This window comes from Trachinotus anak, unplaced genomic scaffold (assembly GCF_046630095.1).
Source record: "Trachinotus anak isolate AG129_WGS33_773 ecotype Australia unplaced genomic scaffold, CSIRO_AGI_Tana_v1 ptg000011l, whole genome shotgun sequence".
Taxonomy (NCBI): Eukaryota; Metazoa; Chordata; class Actinopteri; order Carangiformes; family Carangidae; genus Trachinotus; species Trachinotus anak.
In genome coordinates, this window is record NW_027273862.1 from 4,998,518 (window position 1) to 5,012,110 (window position 13,593).

General features: G+C 38.8%; 1 protein-coding gene and 2 non-coding genes across 3 annotated transcripts; all 3 read right to left on the minus strand.

Moving 5' to 3' along the window:
- Positions 1 to 7,404: 7,404 nt before the first annotated feature.
- trnat-agu (transfer RNA threonine (anticodon AGU)) lies at positions 7,405 to 7,478 on the minus strand. The gene has a single exon. It is a non-coding gene; the product is annotated as a tRNA-Thr (tRNA).
- A 243-nt stretch (positions 7,479 to 7,721) lies between these two features.
- On the minus strand, positions 7,722 to 7,795 carry trnat-agu (transfer RNA threonine (anticodon AGU)). The gene has a single exon. It is a non-coding gene; the product is annotated as a tRNA-Thr (tRNA).
- Positions 7,796 to 8,655: 860 nt separating this feature from the next.
- Positions 8,656 to 13,104, minus strand: glo1 (glyoxalase 1). Its single transcript, XM_071489920.1, has 6 exons — positions 12,946 to 13,104; positions 10,402 to 10,484; positions 10,082 to 10,222; positions 9,818 to 9,885; positions 9,305 to 9,394; positions 8,656 to 9,097 (listed from the first exon to the last, which is right to left on the minus strand). The coding sequence occupies exons 1-6, from the start codon at positions 13,012 to 13,014 to the stop codon at positions 9,006 to 9,008; spliced, it is 543 nt and encodes a 180-aa protein (XP_071346021.1). The 5' UTR covers positions 13,015 to 13,104; the 3' UTR covers positions 8,656 to 9,005.
- Positions 13,105 to 13,593: the final 489 nt, after the last annotated feature.

Below are 13,593 nucleotides of genomic sequence, written 5' to 3' on the forward strand. Positions count from 1 at the left end.
TGTGCGTCTCTGCTCCGGGGTCCTAACCTAATAGGGAACCTAACAGTATTCAAGTTATTTTTCCTTGGGATTCTACAGTAAGAATTTTTACCATGGCCAAATGTACAGTGGCCCTGAGAGCTCAATGCACTGCAGTTTCAGAAAATGTGCAAATAGACAAAACACAGTTAAATTCATAAAACCTCTTCATCAATTTGACAGCACTTGTGCACCAAATATTCACAACACAACCAAACAGATGAACACGCTGCAACAGCAGTACAAGAATCAGAACTTCACAAGATCAAATGTTAATTTGTGAACTTCTCTGCTGGCAGTGTGAAGTTGATTGAATAGTAACAGTTTTCATTAGTTGGAAAATGTTACAGTTCAACAGGCCATATTTAAAAGAGCTGCAGAATAAGAACAGAAAAGGCAGACAGAGCTTTATATAACCCTTCACCTAAACCTAAACAGTGTTGCGCTGCAGTAGTTGGAACAGGAGAGGAAGTGGTTGAGGATTATGAATTAGAAAACCAACATGAAATATTTTTAGTCCTATCCCGCTTCCTTCAGAGTGCCAAAGCTTGTCAGCTGCTGTCTTCTCTCTCTGGGAATATGGAGGCAGAACTCAGAGGCAGAGTCATCTCAGGTTCACCCAGAGAGAGAACAAAAAGATGAGCTGGACGTTACAAGACCAGAGATGCATCACTATGGTTGGACCACTTGTCCACCTTGTCACTTAGTCATACAACACAACAATAAGTTCAAGGTGGCGCTGACAAGACAGAGGAATGTTGTGGCTTTTTAGGCAGACAAAGATTCAGTTATCAGCCAGAAAGGGGTGGGTGGGTGGGGTGGGGGGGTTGAACTGAAATAATAATGATGTAGGCGTTTCTGGATTCTCAGGGGAAAAAGGTCAGTTTTTATTACTGTAATGTCAGTTAAATCCAAGCTTGTGTATAATTATTTTGACCATGGCTGTCTATGTGCTTATATGAGTCATGTCTGCTTTCAATTTTCACCTGTCTGAAGTCAAAAGTACAATCCCATAGCAAGAGAGGTGGGCTAATAGTCACACCGCAAGTATAGTTAATTGGCATCCTAAAAGGGTTTCTCTTATTTCTGTGGACCTTAGAGTTTGTACTCACCACAGTCACAGCAAAGAAATGTGAAATATGTTACCCTTAGCAGATGGCATATTTTTATATTTTTCTCATTGTTATTTCAGCATTTCATAAGAAACATCGTGGAATATGTAGTCTAAATTTTACTTACTTGCTTTATTTTAATTTTGAGAAAGCTTTGTGTATCTTTGTACAGCTACAGTCATTCGTATTTAATTCAGCCCAGTTATTTGGATTGCACATATCACAATAGTATTTTGTTGGTATTTAGTTGGTTAATATTGAATGATTGTTACAAAGAATTTATTATCCCAGAGTACATCACATAGTAATACCGTTTGTCCAGGGATGCACAAATCTAACACTGAGAGTTTACAGCCAAGCAAGTGGCTTTGTGAAGCTGTACTTACATTAGATGGTGCTTTGAGCCAAACACTAACATCTGTGTGCTGATATGCAGACATACTTATGTTAAGGAAATATAATGTTTGCCATGTTCACCATTTTAATTTAGTTTGTTAGCATGCAAACATTTTCTAAGCAGTAAACACAAAATACAGCTGATACAGATCTCTCCCTCTCACCAACTTTCCTGTGTATCTCTCTCACTGCAGCTATAATAAAGTGCACAAAATGCACAAAAAAAAAAAAGAACACAAATCTGGCTAAAACTATTACTGTAATATTTTGAGGTGAAAGATGCAGTAAGTCACCATCCTCATCGAGTGAAAAAACATAAAATTTGTTTTGTCCCTTGATTTTTTCTGTCCACATTAAAGGAATAACTCACTGCTACTGTTTAATGTTTATACAGCAGGTGTGTGTCCTATGAGTCATACTGTTGGATATTTTCTCTGTATCCCAGTGCACGTCAACCTCTGATTATGAGTCAGGTCTTGTAATTAACAGGTAACATTCAACAATGTCTATTACCTCTCAGCTGTAGAGATGAAGACACTTTGCTTCTCATCTGAGAGGCTATTGAAGGGGAGACCCTCGCCTTTAGACCTCAGTGGATTGTGCACAACTTGCTCTTGCATAAAAGATGATGAATTCATTGAAGTCACAGGAGGGTCACATGAACTAGGGTGTTAAGTGTGTAAAATCATCTGCGTAAGGATGTGTGGGTGGCCTCACAAGTATCTGATTGGCAGAAGTGACAAAGTCTGATTACTGGTTTAAGGTGAAGTGTAAGGCACCCACCTTATGGAATCTGATTGGACAGACTCTCCATGCTCCTCACCTTACTATGACCAGATGACACTGACATAATTATTTTTCAAGCATGTTGTTGTGGCATATTTAATCACAATGATAAAGTAAATAAATAACCAAATTAAAATTATGTGCAGAGATCTCTGCACAGTAGTGTAAGAAGTCTTCAGATTCTTTACTTAAGTGAAAGTACCAATACAGCAATGTAAAAATACTCTGTAATAAGTCAAGGTCCTGCATGAAAAATCAGACTGAAGTATAACTACATTAGTACTAGCAGCAAAATGTAATTTAAGTATCAAAGTAAAAGTACTGGATTGGTCTGTCAGACTGATATATTGTTATATATGACATTATTAGATGATTAATACTGTTGTAGCAGCTGGAGGTGGAGCTATTGTGTACTACTTTAAATACAATTTTATATACAGGGACATCAGATAAATCTGTTGCACTTCCTTATACAATCTCCCAGCACTTATTAAATAGATGTGGTACCTAGCACTGTAGCTTTACTAATGTCCTTCACTTGTAAGTCGCTTTGAATAAAGGCGTCTGCCAAATGAGTAAATGTAAATGTAAATGATTTATGGGAGAGGAAAGACGGAAAAACAAAGTACTGACACACAAATCTTTTTTATTGTTTTTAAACTTATTTGCATTAAAGGCAACTACTAAAGTGAAGTACAAGTACCTTAAAATTGTATTTAACACCAGTACTTCATTCAAATTTCACAGTACCATTGTCTCTGCAGTTTCACCATGACATGTAACCACTGTGATGTGGCTAAGTGTACCCTCTAGTGGAAAACAAAATTACACAGGGGTATCTGAACAACAGCAGCAGGCATTCCTTTCGCTTTATTCTTTTCAGCAACATAGAAAGAAAATGACATTACATATTGTACATTAGCATACATGTTTCTTATCTCTATTGTACATACAGATCACAAAACAGCACAATTTGTGTCATTAATATTGTATTAATTAATAACATGTTATTGTAGGCTATTCCTGCGGGTGCACTGAAGATGTATGGCCATGTACACACAGGATAAGATACATAGCACATTCTGTAATGAAAGGGACAGGTAGAAAGGCATAAAAGGTTGAGAAAATACATTGGACTTGTTTTTTTACAGGAGGACAGTCTCTCACTAAACTGAACAGTATAAGCTCCATAAACATACTTGTTATGGCCAGGCTGTTATACTGGACTGGTCATTGCACAGTAAAGTGACTATACCCAGGTGTTTTCTGTAAAATTCACTGTAATGATCCCAGACCAAACACCACCAAAAGTCAAGCTGTTTCCCTGTAATCCCTGCTGATTTTGAATGATTTTTGTGAATCATAGTCAGACTGGCCATTTAGAGCACCAGAAGAAATCAAGGTGCACTGCCACATGTGTGGATTGTCAAAAAAAAACAAAAAACATTCAGGGTGCACCTAACAGTGTGAAGCTCCTGGAGAAGTTTGCCTTAAAGGTTTGCTAACAGAAAATTCAAAGTAAAAAAAAAAATTTTAAAAATAAAAATAAATGAAAATAATAAGCTAGATAAGTCAATAAATAAAACAGGATTCAAACCCCAGCCTTCCTAATGACGGCCCTATATTTAACCCGCAAAGTCAGATAAATTATTAATATAAAACATAGAGTGAAGCAGGTTTTTTTTTCTCCCCATCAGTAATGTTTTCTGCAATGTCTCTTTTCAGGGCTCAGTTCATTAAGCCAAACTACAAACCATTTTTCTTTTCATGGCTCTGACTCTGCTTATGTTGCCTTTATTTTAAAAAGAGAGCAACTGAAAAAATTGAAGACTTAGGACTCAGCGTTCACAGTCTTACACTGCAAAGGAAATTTCTTTTCTCAGAGCAGTTCATTGCCTTCCATTGTGTGCTGTTGAGATCGAGTGCGCCACAGTGCTGCTGCTGGGCTGGACAGCGAGGAAGGTAGGAGCTGGTCACCGGCGCTCTGCCTAGCCACAACCACTCCCCAGCCAGGAAACGCAGTCCAACCCACACCTACAGGAAACAACAGGGGTGAGCGGTATGGGAACACAGGGAGAAACAAACTATCACAAGCAATCACTGCTGCTCACTCACTTCCATACATTCACAACTTGTAACTTTCACAAGTTTATACTCTGTTATATTCACTTCTATCATATTCTGCTTGATTTGTGCTACTTCATCACATAATGTTGGTTACTCCATTTTCCTTTGCACATCTGTATTAGTTAAGATATCAGAGGAGTCTGACTTTCTGCCACAGCCTTATGTTTGGGTGCAAAGTACATCAAATTTGTGAATTACTGTTTTGAACATACTGTGTACATGAGTTAACTACGGTCATGATTTTGCTTGTATAACATACAATAATACAAGGAACAGTGATGCATTTTGGGAAATACCATTCACTTACTTGCTGAGATGTGCAGGACTATTGCTGTATTCACTGTCAGTAGACTGACAAAAAAACAACAACATAATTTTGATGTGGGAGTGGTCATTTATCATTCCATGATGATTACCCTGACTGTCAGCCTTGTAGTCACACAATTTATAAAGCCTACATTTGTTACCTTTGTTGTATTACTTATTTGAAGTGGTTCAGTTATCAAACCACATTTAACACATTTAGAATTTGGTAAATCTGTTGTATTAGTGTTGATACCAGATTTTAATTATATGAAATTGGCCGTGATGGTTTTTTTTTTTGCAACTTGTGGCTCTTTTCACCAAGTGGAAGATATTGTAGCCATCAGAAATTCACAATATCTTTGTCTTCGACACAACTCTTCATTATAGTCTGAATGATATGACCTGAATGTTTCTCGTTGGGTAGATATCAGTGTGGCATCAATTTATGTCACCTAACTCTCAGCAAGAAAGCAAGTGACTGTATTTCCCCAAATGTGAAACTTTTCCTTTAACATTACAGGAGTTAAGTGACATAACCTGACCACAAAAAGCATACTTCTTATCACCACAAACACACACACTGCAGAAAAACATCAAACCTCATTTGTGACTGTGGTCAGGTCGTTTGTCTCTCCATACAGCAGAATGCTATTTGCCTCTGGCAGGCTGGCAATTTCATACAGCAATGTGGACCCTGAAACCTGCAGCTCTCTGCAGTGCTGCAAGGCCATCTCCCATGTCTTCATCTCCTGGACCAGAATCATTCTTTCATCCAAACACAAGGAGGGGTGTTCACTATTGCAATGGTCGTTTTGCCATTTTAAGGATTGTGAATCCTTCAAAGCACACCACTCACCATCGTCTGGTTCATCTACAAGAGCAAGTAGAGAGATGCTGAAATAATAGTTCCATGGACATACAGTAACAGCATTCTGGTAAATGTAATAATTTCATACCTTAAATATTCTATAAGACACAGACTTTCACACATGTAAAAGTAAATTGCATAATTTTAAGCATTATAGCTACTAAAACTAATCAATGGCTAACGGTTAAGTGTTAAACTATCACAGAAGTTATTAAGATTCATCCTCTAGGAACCATGACCAAAAAAAAGGTTGTCTCATCTATCTAGTAGATACTGAGAGCCTGCACCATGAATATCTATTTATATGACACCTAAGACATGGCAGGGATTACCAAAGTTAGGATTCATCCTCTGGGGACCATGCATGCCTGTTCATATTGCATGGCTTAATACTACATTAACATTAGATTAAATATGAATCCCTTAATTGTGGAGCACATTTAAAGCACGCACTGAGGTCAGACAGTGCACTCTCAGTAAAAATGCTAATTTTCCTTCTAGTCCTGCTCACCAGAATCCCAGTTGAAGAATGTGGCGTCCTCATCTTTGCTGGACCATCTCCATTCACCATCTGTCCACAAATTCAAACCAATCCAGCCTCCAAACATGGCAAGCTTGTCATTATCCTGTGCATTTCTGATGGTGACCAAGTCACTGTGCTGCGCTTTGCAGTACTCACGAGCATCATTCCAGGTCCTCCAAGCGGACACACGGACAACCTTTGTAACGCTCAGGCCTGAAGTCACTGCACATGGTGGAGCAAGAAGGACGAAGAAGATGCGGTGGAAGAGGAGAAGACTGGGGATGTTTCGCTCCATGTTTTCTTCAGAAAGGCTTCAAAGAATGACAAATTTCACTGCAATTTATATGAGTATTTATAAGGGAGTAGTGCTGCAACAGCAGGATCAGGTTCCAAGCCAAACAAATACTCAGTTTGTGACCTGTTTTTTTGGTAAGCAAGCAAGAGCAATAGCCCTAGGATGGACTCTTTTACCTTTCTTTACTCCTCTATTAAAATATTAACGCAAGCAAAACTGAAAAGCTGATAAGATTAACAGTTTTACAAAAAAATAAACAGCTATGTACACAGACTATATATGTCTGTAGATACCACCATACAGCACCGTTAAGAATTTAACATCAACCAAGTTTGTTTCTATGGTAAAACTCACCATTAATGATGTAACCAGATCAGCTTAGTGGGTTTTTGTTGAAAGGAGAAGGGACATCCCTGAGTCAAAGACAGGACTGATAGAGGGACGTGTGTTATGTGCTCGTAATATATGAGAGCAGTTTATTCCTACACCACCTAATGGAGCTCTGATACACCTGAGCGCCATCTAAACTGACCAATCAGAGCAGCGCATTGAAACAACAGTCTGAGTCATTCACCTGGATATCCACCAGATACACAAACTAAATCTTAAAATGTGTTTATTCTCACTGCTCAAATGTTTTCAGTGATGCAAAGTAGAGTGAAACCAGAAGGTTCACAGTTCTCATCAACAAACAAATGCAAACATTTGATTTGATTTTACTTTTACATGTACTTGTAGATTTGCATTTTTGTGTTTTTTACAAGCGCAGCAGGCAGACTGAAATTTGCTTTGGTGGTGTCCCCATTCACTAAGGTAGTCACAGTCCTGATGAGAAGCCTCCAATTCAAAGACGTGCACAATGCATCGTTACAGCTCACACTGTCATGGTTAGTAAGATTTCGGCTTGTTGTGCTCACGGCTCTAAGTGATGTTTTAGTTCCTGTTATTGAGAAATGTAACAGAATTATTAGGCAGGCACCACTGGGATTTGAACCCAGGATCTCCTGTTTACTAGACAGGCGCTTTGACCAGCTAAGCCATGGTGCCTACAGTTGCTATAGGTTTTGAAATCCTTCTGCAATATTCAGAGGGATGATAGTGAACAAAAATTGCAGATAACTGATTCACTTGTTAAGTCCAGCAGAGACAGCAACCAATCAGGCCAGAGGAGCGTATATAAAATGAAATAAAAATATGCTGTGTTGCATTTCCCTTATAATTGTAACACATGGATCTCATGTGAAAGTGATTTAAATGTCCCAATTGTTAAGAAGTAACCCTAACAAAGGTAGGTACTGCTGGGATTTGAACCCAGGATCTACTGTTTACTAGACAGGCACTTTGACCAACTAAGCCACAGCACCTGCATGAGGAATGCATCTAAAAAATGTCTTTTATGGTGATTTAAAGCATTTGCAAAAATATAAGAATAAGAGATGTTTTTGGGAAGAACAACAAACAATTGCTGCAAATCCAGGGAGACATAAAGGTGACAGTAGAAAAATGGTTGGCAGCAAAACAAACCCCTGAGCAGTTTGAAAACAGTTTGGTAAAGAAAGAGAAAATACAGAGCTTTCACTTGTATATAAGGCAACAACAATGAGATCAGTGGGTCCACTGTAGGCAAAATAGATACCTGTGATTTGTTGCACAAGTTATATTTCTTATTCTATCACAAATTATAAAGTAATTAAAAATCTTTATCATTTATTTATTTATTTTATGTGGTTAGAATTTTACCACATTGGCATTACATTATATTAAGATCTCTGCAAGTAATTTTACATTTTGGGTAAAAACTGTATCCAAATTTGAGCAGACAGACAAAAGTGCAATTGTGGTAGTGTAAATATTTTCCTTCATATTTATAAAGACAAATTGAAATGTGATATTTTGGCTCAACACTGACTTTATAGCTGACTCAATAATAGAAATGGTTCTGCTGTTGAGTGTACATGCTAAATGTACCAGCAAATTAAGTATTTCCATTTAGTGTTTAATTTTTCATTTACCAGTGCAATTTCTTGCTCATCACCACAGTTTGTCTTTTTACTTTACAGTTTACTCTGAGTGTTAAATACTGTAAATTACATTTTTCCCTGTATGACTAAACTGTGCATCAGGGACCTTGTTGTTGCTGCTATAATCATAATTATGATGTTGGCCTTTTGGCAAAAATACCATCACTTTTTCTTTGTCTGAAAGAAATGACAAATCAACTTCATTTGAACTGTGGCTTTCACATTTATTACACAGTAATACCCCTTTATTTCAGCATCACATTGAAAACAGATACAAACTGATCGTGGCAGACAAACCCAACAGCTACACAACAGCTGTTATTCATAGCAATAACTCAGGTATCTAATCTATTTGCTCGTCACCTCCCAATATTAGTCTGATTCATGCCAGGACACACTGATTGCCATTGTGCAACTCAGTCCGCTCCATTTTCCCTCAGCTCTCCGGTACAGGTTGCTAAATTCTTCTCTAAACCCCAACGTTCTGCTCTCCCTGTGAAGCCACAGCAGGTCTGGCCTGTGTGCACTGCAGCAGTTAGCATGTTGTCAGTTTTTATGAGGTAATGGACACCATATTGTTAGGACTCAGGATCTCAATCCAGTAGCCATCAGGATCCTGAATGAAGGCCAAGCCTTTCATTTTACCTGAGGAAAAAAAAGAAGAGGGGAGGGGGATGGAAAATGTATTGTAAATACTATATGAATGTAGATGTAAACTACATAAACATTATTAACTTCAGATTTCCAGTGTGCATCCTGATCAGAGTGCAGCAGTGAAATGACAAAACATAAAACAATGTCAAGATTTTATCTGTCTATAAACCTTATATTAACTAACATTTCACAGCTTACCATCATCTGGCTTCTTGACAAACGTGACTCCTTGTTCTTCAAACAATTTACAGGCTGCATAGACGTCAGGAACTGCAATGCCGATGTGTCCTGTCAAATGTCAGAGAGACAGAGACTGAATCCCCACTACAGTTACACATATCCAGAGTTTGCTCTAGTGAGCCAATACACACAGTAAACATACACACATATAACTGTCAGGTGAATTGGTACTTGAGATTTATGGGGAATAAAACTGATAAATCAATCCATCAATATTCCAGTTATATTACTTTGTTCCTGTAGAAGAATACTGTTATTTCATTTCTACTGCACAATCTCAGACTATAGAAATGTAGCATTTTACTACACACTGTGCTTGTGTAATGATGTATGTGACAAATAAAGATGGATTTCATTTGATTTGAAAATGTCATTACAACCCATGACCCTTTTTCCCCTTTTAACTTTAACTTTCCACTTTTTCTATTTAACTTCATTGGTCCTGTCCGTATAGCATGAAAGCAATCTTACCAAAGCCACGTGGATCAGAGTTTCCATTATGATAAGACTGGCTCTCATCAGACTCAGAGCCCCAGTTACTGAAAGACAAGAGAAATGGGAGTGGGGATACAAGAGGTTAGAGAGAAAATGATTTGAATCATCTAGTTAATAACAACTGGTGAGGAATGAAATATTTTAGATTGCTTACAGCAGTAACTGTAAGTGAAAATACTTAAAAAGCTCATCATTTCATGCGTGACCATACAGCTCTAATTCTAGGACGTAGACCCTTACTGTGTCAGCTCAATGGTGGCCCGTCTGGAAAAGGTCCAGGCCGTCTTCTCCTTCACATCTGCAGGAATCTCCTTCTTGTCCTCGTAGCCCAAGAAGAAGAGAGAGAAACGCATGGAGGGGAAGTCAAACTTTTGCAGGAGCCTGCAAGAATTTACACACCAGAGAGAAAACTTCACTTTAGTCACCAAGTCCATTTCATGAATAGGAAACTGTCTTAACAACACACATACACACAGTTCAAGTGTAAAAGACTTGTTATGTCAAATCTTATTTTGTTGCAATACCAATAAAGATCAGTTTAGATCCACACTAATACTCACGTCATGCCAAGGATTCTGGTGTAGAAATCCAAGGATTTCACTGGATCTTTAACCCGCAGCATAGTCTGCTGCATCATGAAATCCTGAGGCACAGAAACACAAGAACAGAGATTTACATACACAAACATTTTAAGTCAAGTGGGACGCAATCAATCACAAAGATAACCACAGGATATGTTATTGTCTTTTTAAAATGTAAGCATAGTCAATTTTTTTTAATATGTTGCATTTGATTACATTAAGAGGCCTAAACATGAGCACTAATAGAAACAGGTCTTCCCAATATGCTGCACCACCGCCTCAACAGGTTACTCTGAAACAAACCGTGGCCACTACACCACAACATTATTGTACAAAATCAATCACAAAAGCTCAAACTAGCCACCATAGACACTGGTTTTTCTGCTGCACACATATCCTGTGGAGGCATGTGCATATCTACTTCATGTGCAATTGAGGTGTCCATGAAAAAAACGGGGTATTATGACATGTTCAGTGAACACAATTACACTGAACACTGAAGATGGCTTTTAGTTATAGATGAAGCAGCGTGTTATTTTATTGCGTTATAAAGCACAACACATTTGTTTTCAAGGCAGAAGATCTCTCTGTTGACTGTTCCTGAACTCCAGCAGAGGGAAATTTGTGTCCTTGCACTCACTCATGACAAGAGCTTTCAGCCAAACTACACCTCTGTGCAACCGGGCATATATGATCACCACAGTTGTTTGGACTATGGATTAGCCAGTATTACCATACTGAACAGATAAGGGCCTGTGTGGATACGTTACATTTACTTCCTTGTTTTCTATGCAAAAACCAAAGTTTTACATGCCATGCTAGTGCTGAGGTCTGATGATGATGCCATAGAATTTGCACTATACTCTGGCCCATTTTCACAAAAGCAATTTGCAAACACTACTCACAAGATGGTAACAGCATCACCCTTCACAAATGGCTGTTGCTTGTAAATTGCATATACATTTGTAAGTCCTGCAGGGATATGGTTTGTATTTTGATTAGTGAAAAGTGTCAAAAATTATGCAAGAGGAAATTATCTCTCTATCTATAGCAAACTGCAGCCTGCATGTTGCAAATTTTGAAGCTTGAAATTTAAAAAGGGGGCGCTGGTTTTCACCCTCATCCTGACAGTTAGTCCGTATTAGTGTATGACAGCCAAACTTCTACTGTGTGTGTCTCACAGACGAGTGTTATCTCTGTGGCTTGCAACTGTTCCCCTTTCCCGTGCCCTTCCTCCAAACACTGTCGAGTTTTTACAGTGGAAGAAAGCATCAACACACCCATAGAAACTCATAATACACTGCAGCTTAATGCCTTTTTCCCACTTAAACACATCCTTATGTTTCAAAGTCACAGTCTTGCCATTTTAAGGCAAAATTCATTACTTCACTACTTGGGTTGCTTCATGACACAGAAGCAACCCATTTAGCCATGTTTTGTCAAATGTATGGATATAGGAATGTCACTCAGCAAACAGACAAAAGAGTGGAGGATCACGCTGCTACAGAAGTTTGAGAAGTTTCTATGAACATCATTACAGTACTATAAAAATATTTCTCGGTTCAAATTCTAAGAAATGAACTTTGACCCTGCAAATCTACCAGAGCCTCAAGAGTTCACACATGTGTGAACACATTCTTGAAAGTCTTAAGCACGAACTTGAACAGAAGTGAAGAAGTGTTACTGCTCCCAAGTTCACCCTTTTTTTTTTAACATGTGTGTGTGCAGCCAGTTCTAGAGATATGGTCACACCGACATTTCCTTCAGCAAACACGAACACCAGAGTTTGTATCGCTGTGTATGTACTGAACATCTAGGGTACAGTATATCCTAGTACTTACTGTCCATGTACAATGAGAGACAGCACAATAGGAAGATTGTTGCATGGTTGGCTGTGACTTTCAGGACAGATAGGTAGCAAACACAGTGAGATGGTAATAGTAAGTATATAATCTTTAAATTGTGCATGCATTTGTTAGTCAGCTGGACAAGTTAGCTCCAGCACCTCATACTTGCAACACTACTCATTAGCTATGCGCGGTCCCGCCTGCTGTTTGCCGTTCAGGGCGAGTGTGCTCTGGTCTGACCGCGCCTCAACACCAACTTTCCTGCGAGTGGGACAGATCTCGCGTTGCACAGGCTTGTTGTACGCATGTCCTGATAAAAAACAGGTCTTGGCTTTGCTTTACAGAGTTTCTTTCCACACGAGAATTTCCCGGCCGGTGAGGTTCAGCTAGCTTACAGCAGCCTCTAATCAAACTCATTATTGTTACCTGAGATGTGTATGACGCTGCTGCTCTCACCAAAAGCCCTGGAAACTTTAACTTAACCCAATCACTGGGTTGTGAAGAAATGATGTTGTGTTTCTTCACACAGTGTTGTGAAGAAACGCGTCACTGTCCGATAATGGATGCATCGTATCTGGTTAACCTGTCTGGAATTCGGTGGCCTGTTTGGTGTGCGGGGCTTGACAGTGTCTGCTGGAGTTTAGTTCAACTTCCAGTGGTACAAAAATCACCTTACCTTGGTTGTTGGGTCTCCATCTTTACAAGCTGCAGCCGCTGCCTCGTCTGACAGACCTTTGTCGCTCATTTTTACCAGCAGACGTTTCAAAGCCGGACCGCGGCTCGGCTGGGCGCACTCACTGACAGGGAGTGGGATTCAACAGAGGGAGCTTCCGGCACCTGCTTTCAAAATAAAAGTCATAGTGACGGCCATACATTGGCGTGCACTGATTACTGTTATATTTCATATAGAATACCTATAAAATCAAACTATGGATTACATTCCATGAAGCTTTTATGATCCATTTAGAAACATAAATCAACTGCTGCAAGAACATTAATTCAAGCGAGAAAAAGACGAACTGTACCCAATAGATTCCATTTTTAGGAGTAAAAACTTGTTGCATATTGTATGCATACTTAGGGCAGAATTTAAAAATTAACGGGACAATGCCTAAAGACTAAACATTTTCTCTGATTTAGATCCTGTCCTAGCACTCACACCTCCTTTTATTTTGAAAATAGAAACAGGAACTCTCCGTTTTTATCTGTTGGCTAGACAAGACTAAGCATTATGTAACCAAGGAAGCCTGCTGTTTAATGCATTATGGCCATTACGTTGCATATTTCCTTACATATTTATGTGTGTATATATATAGTCTTCAAA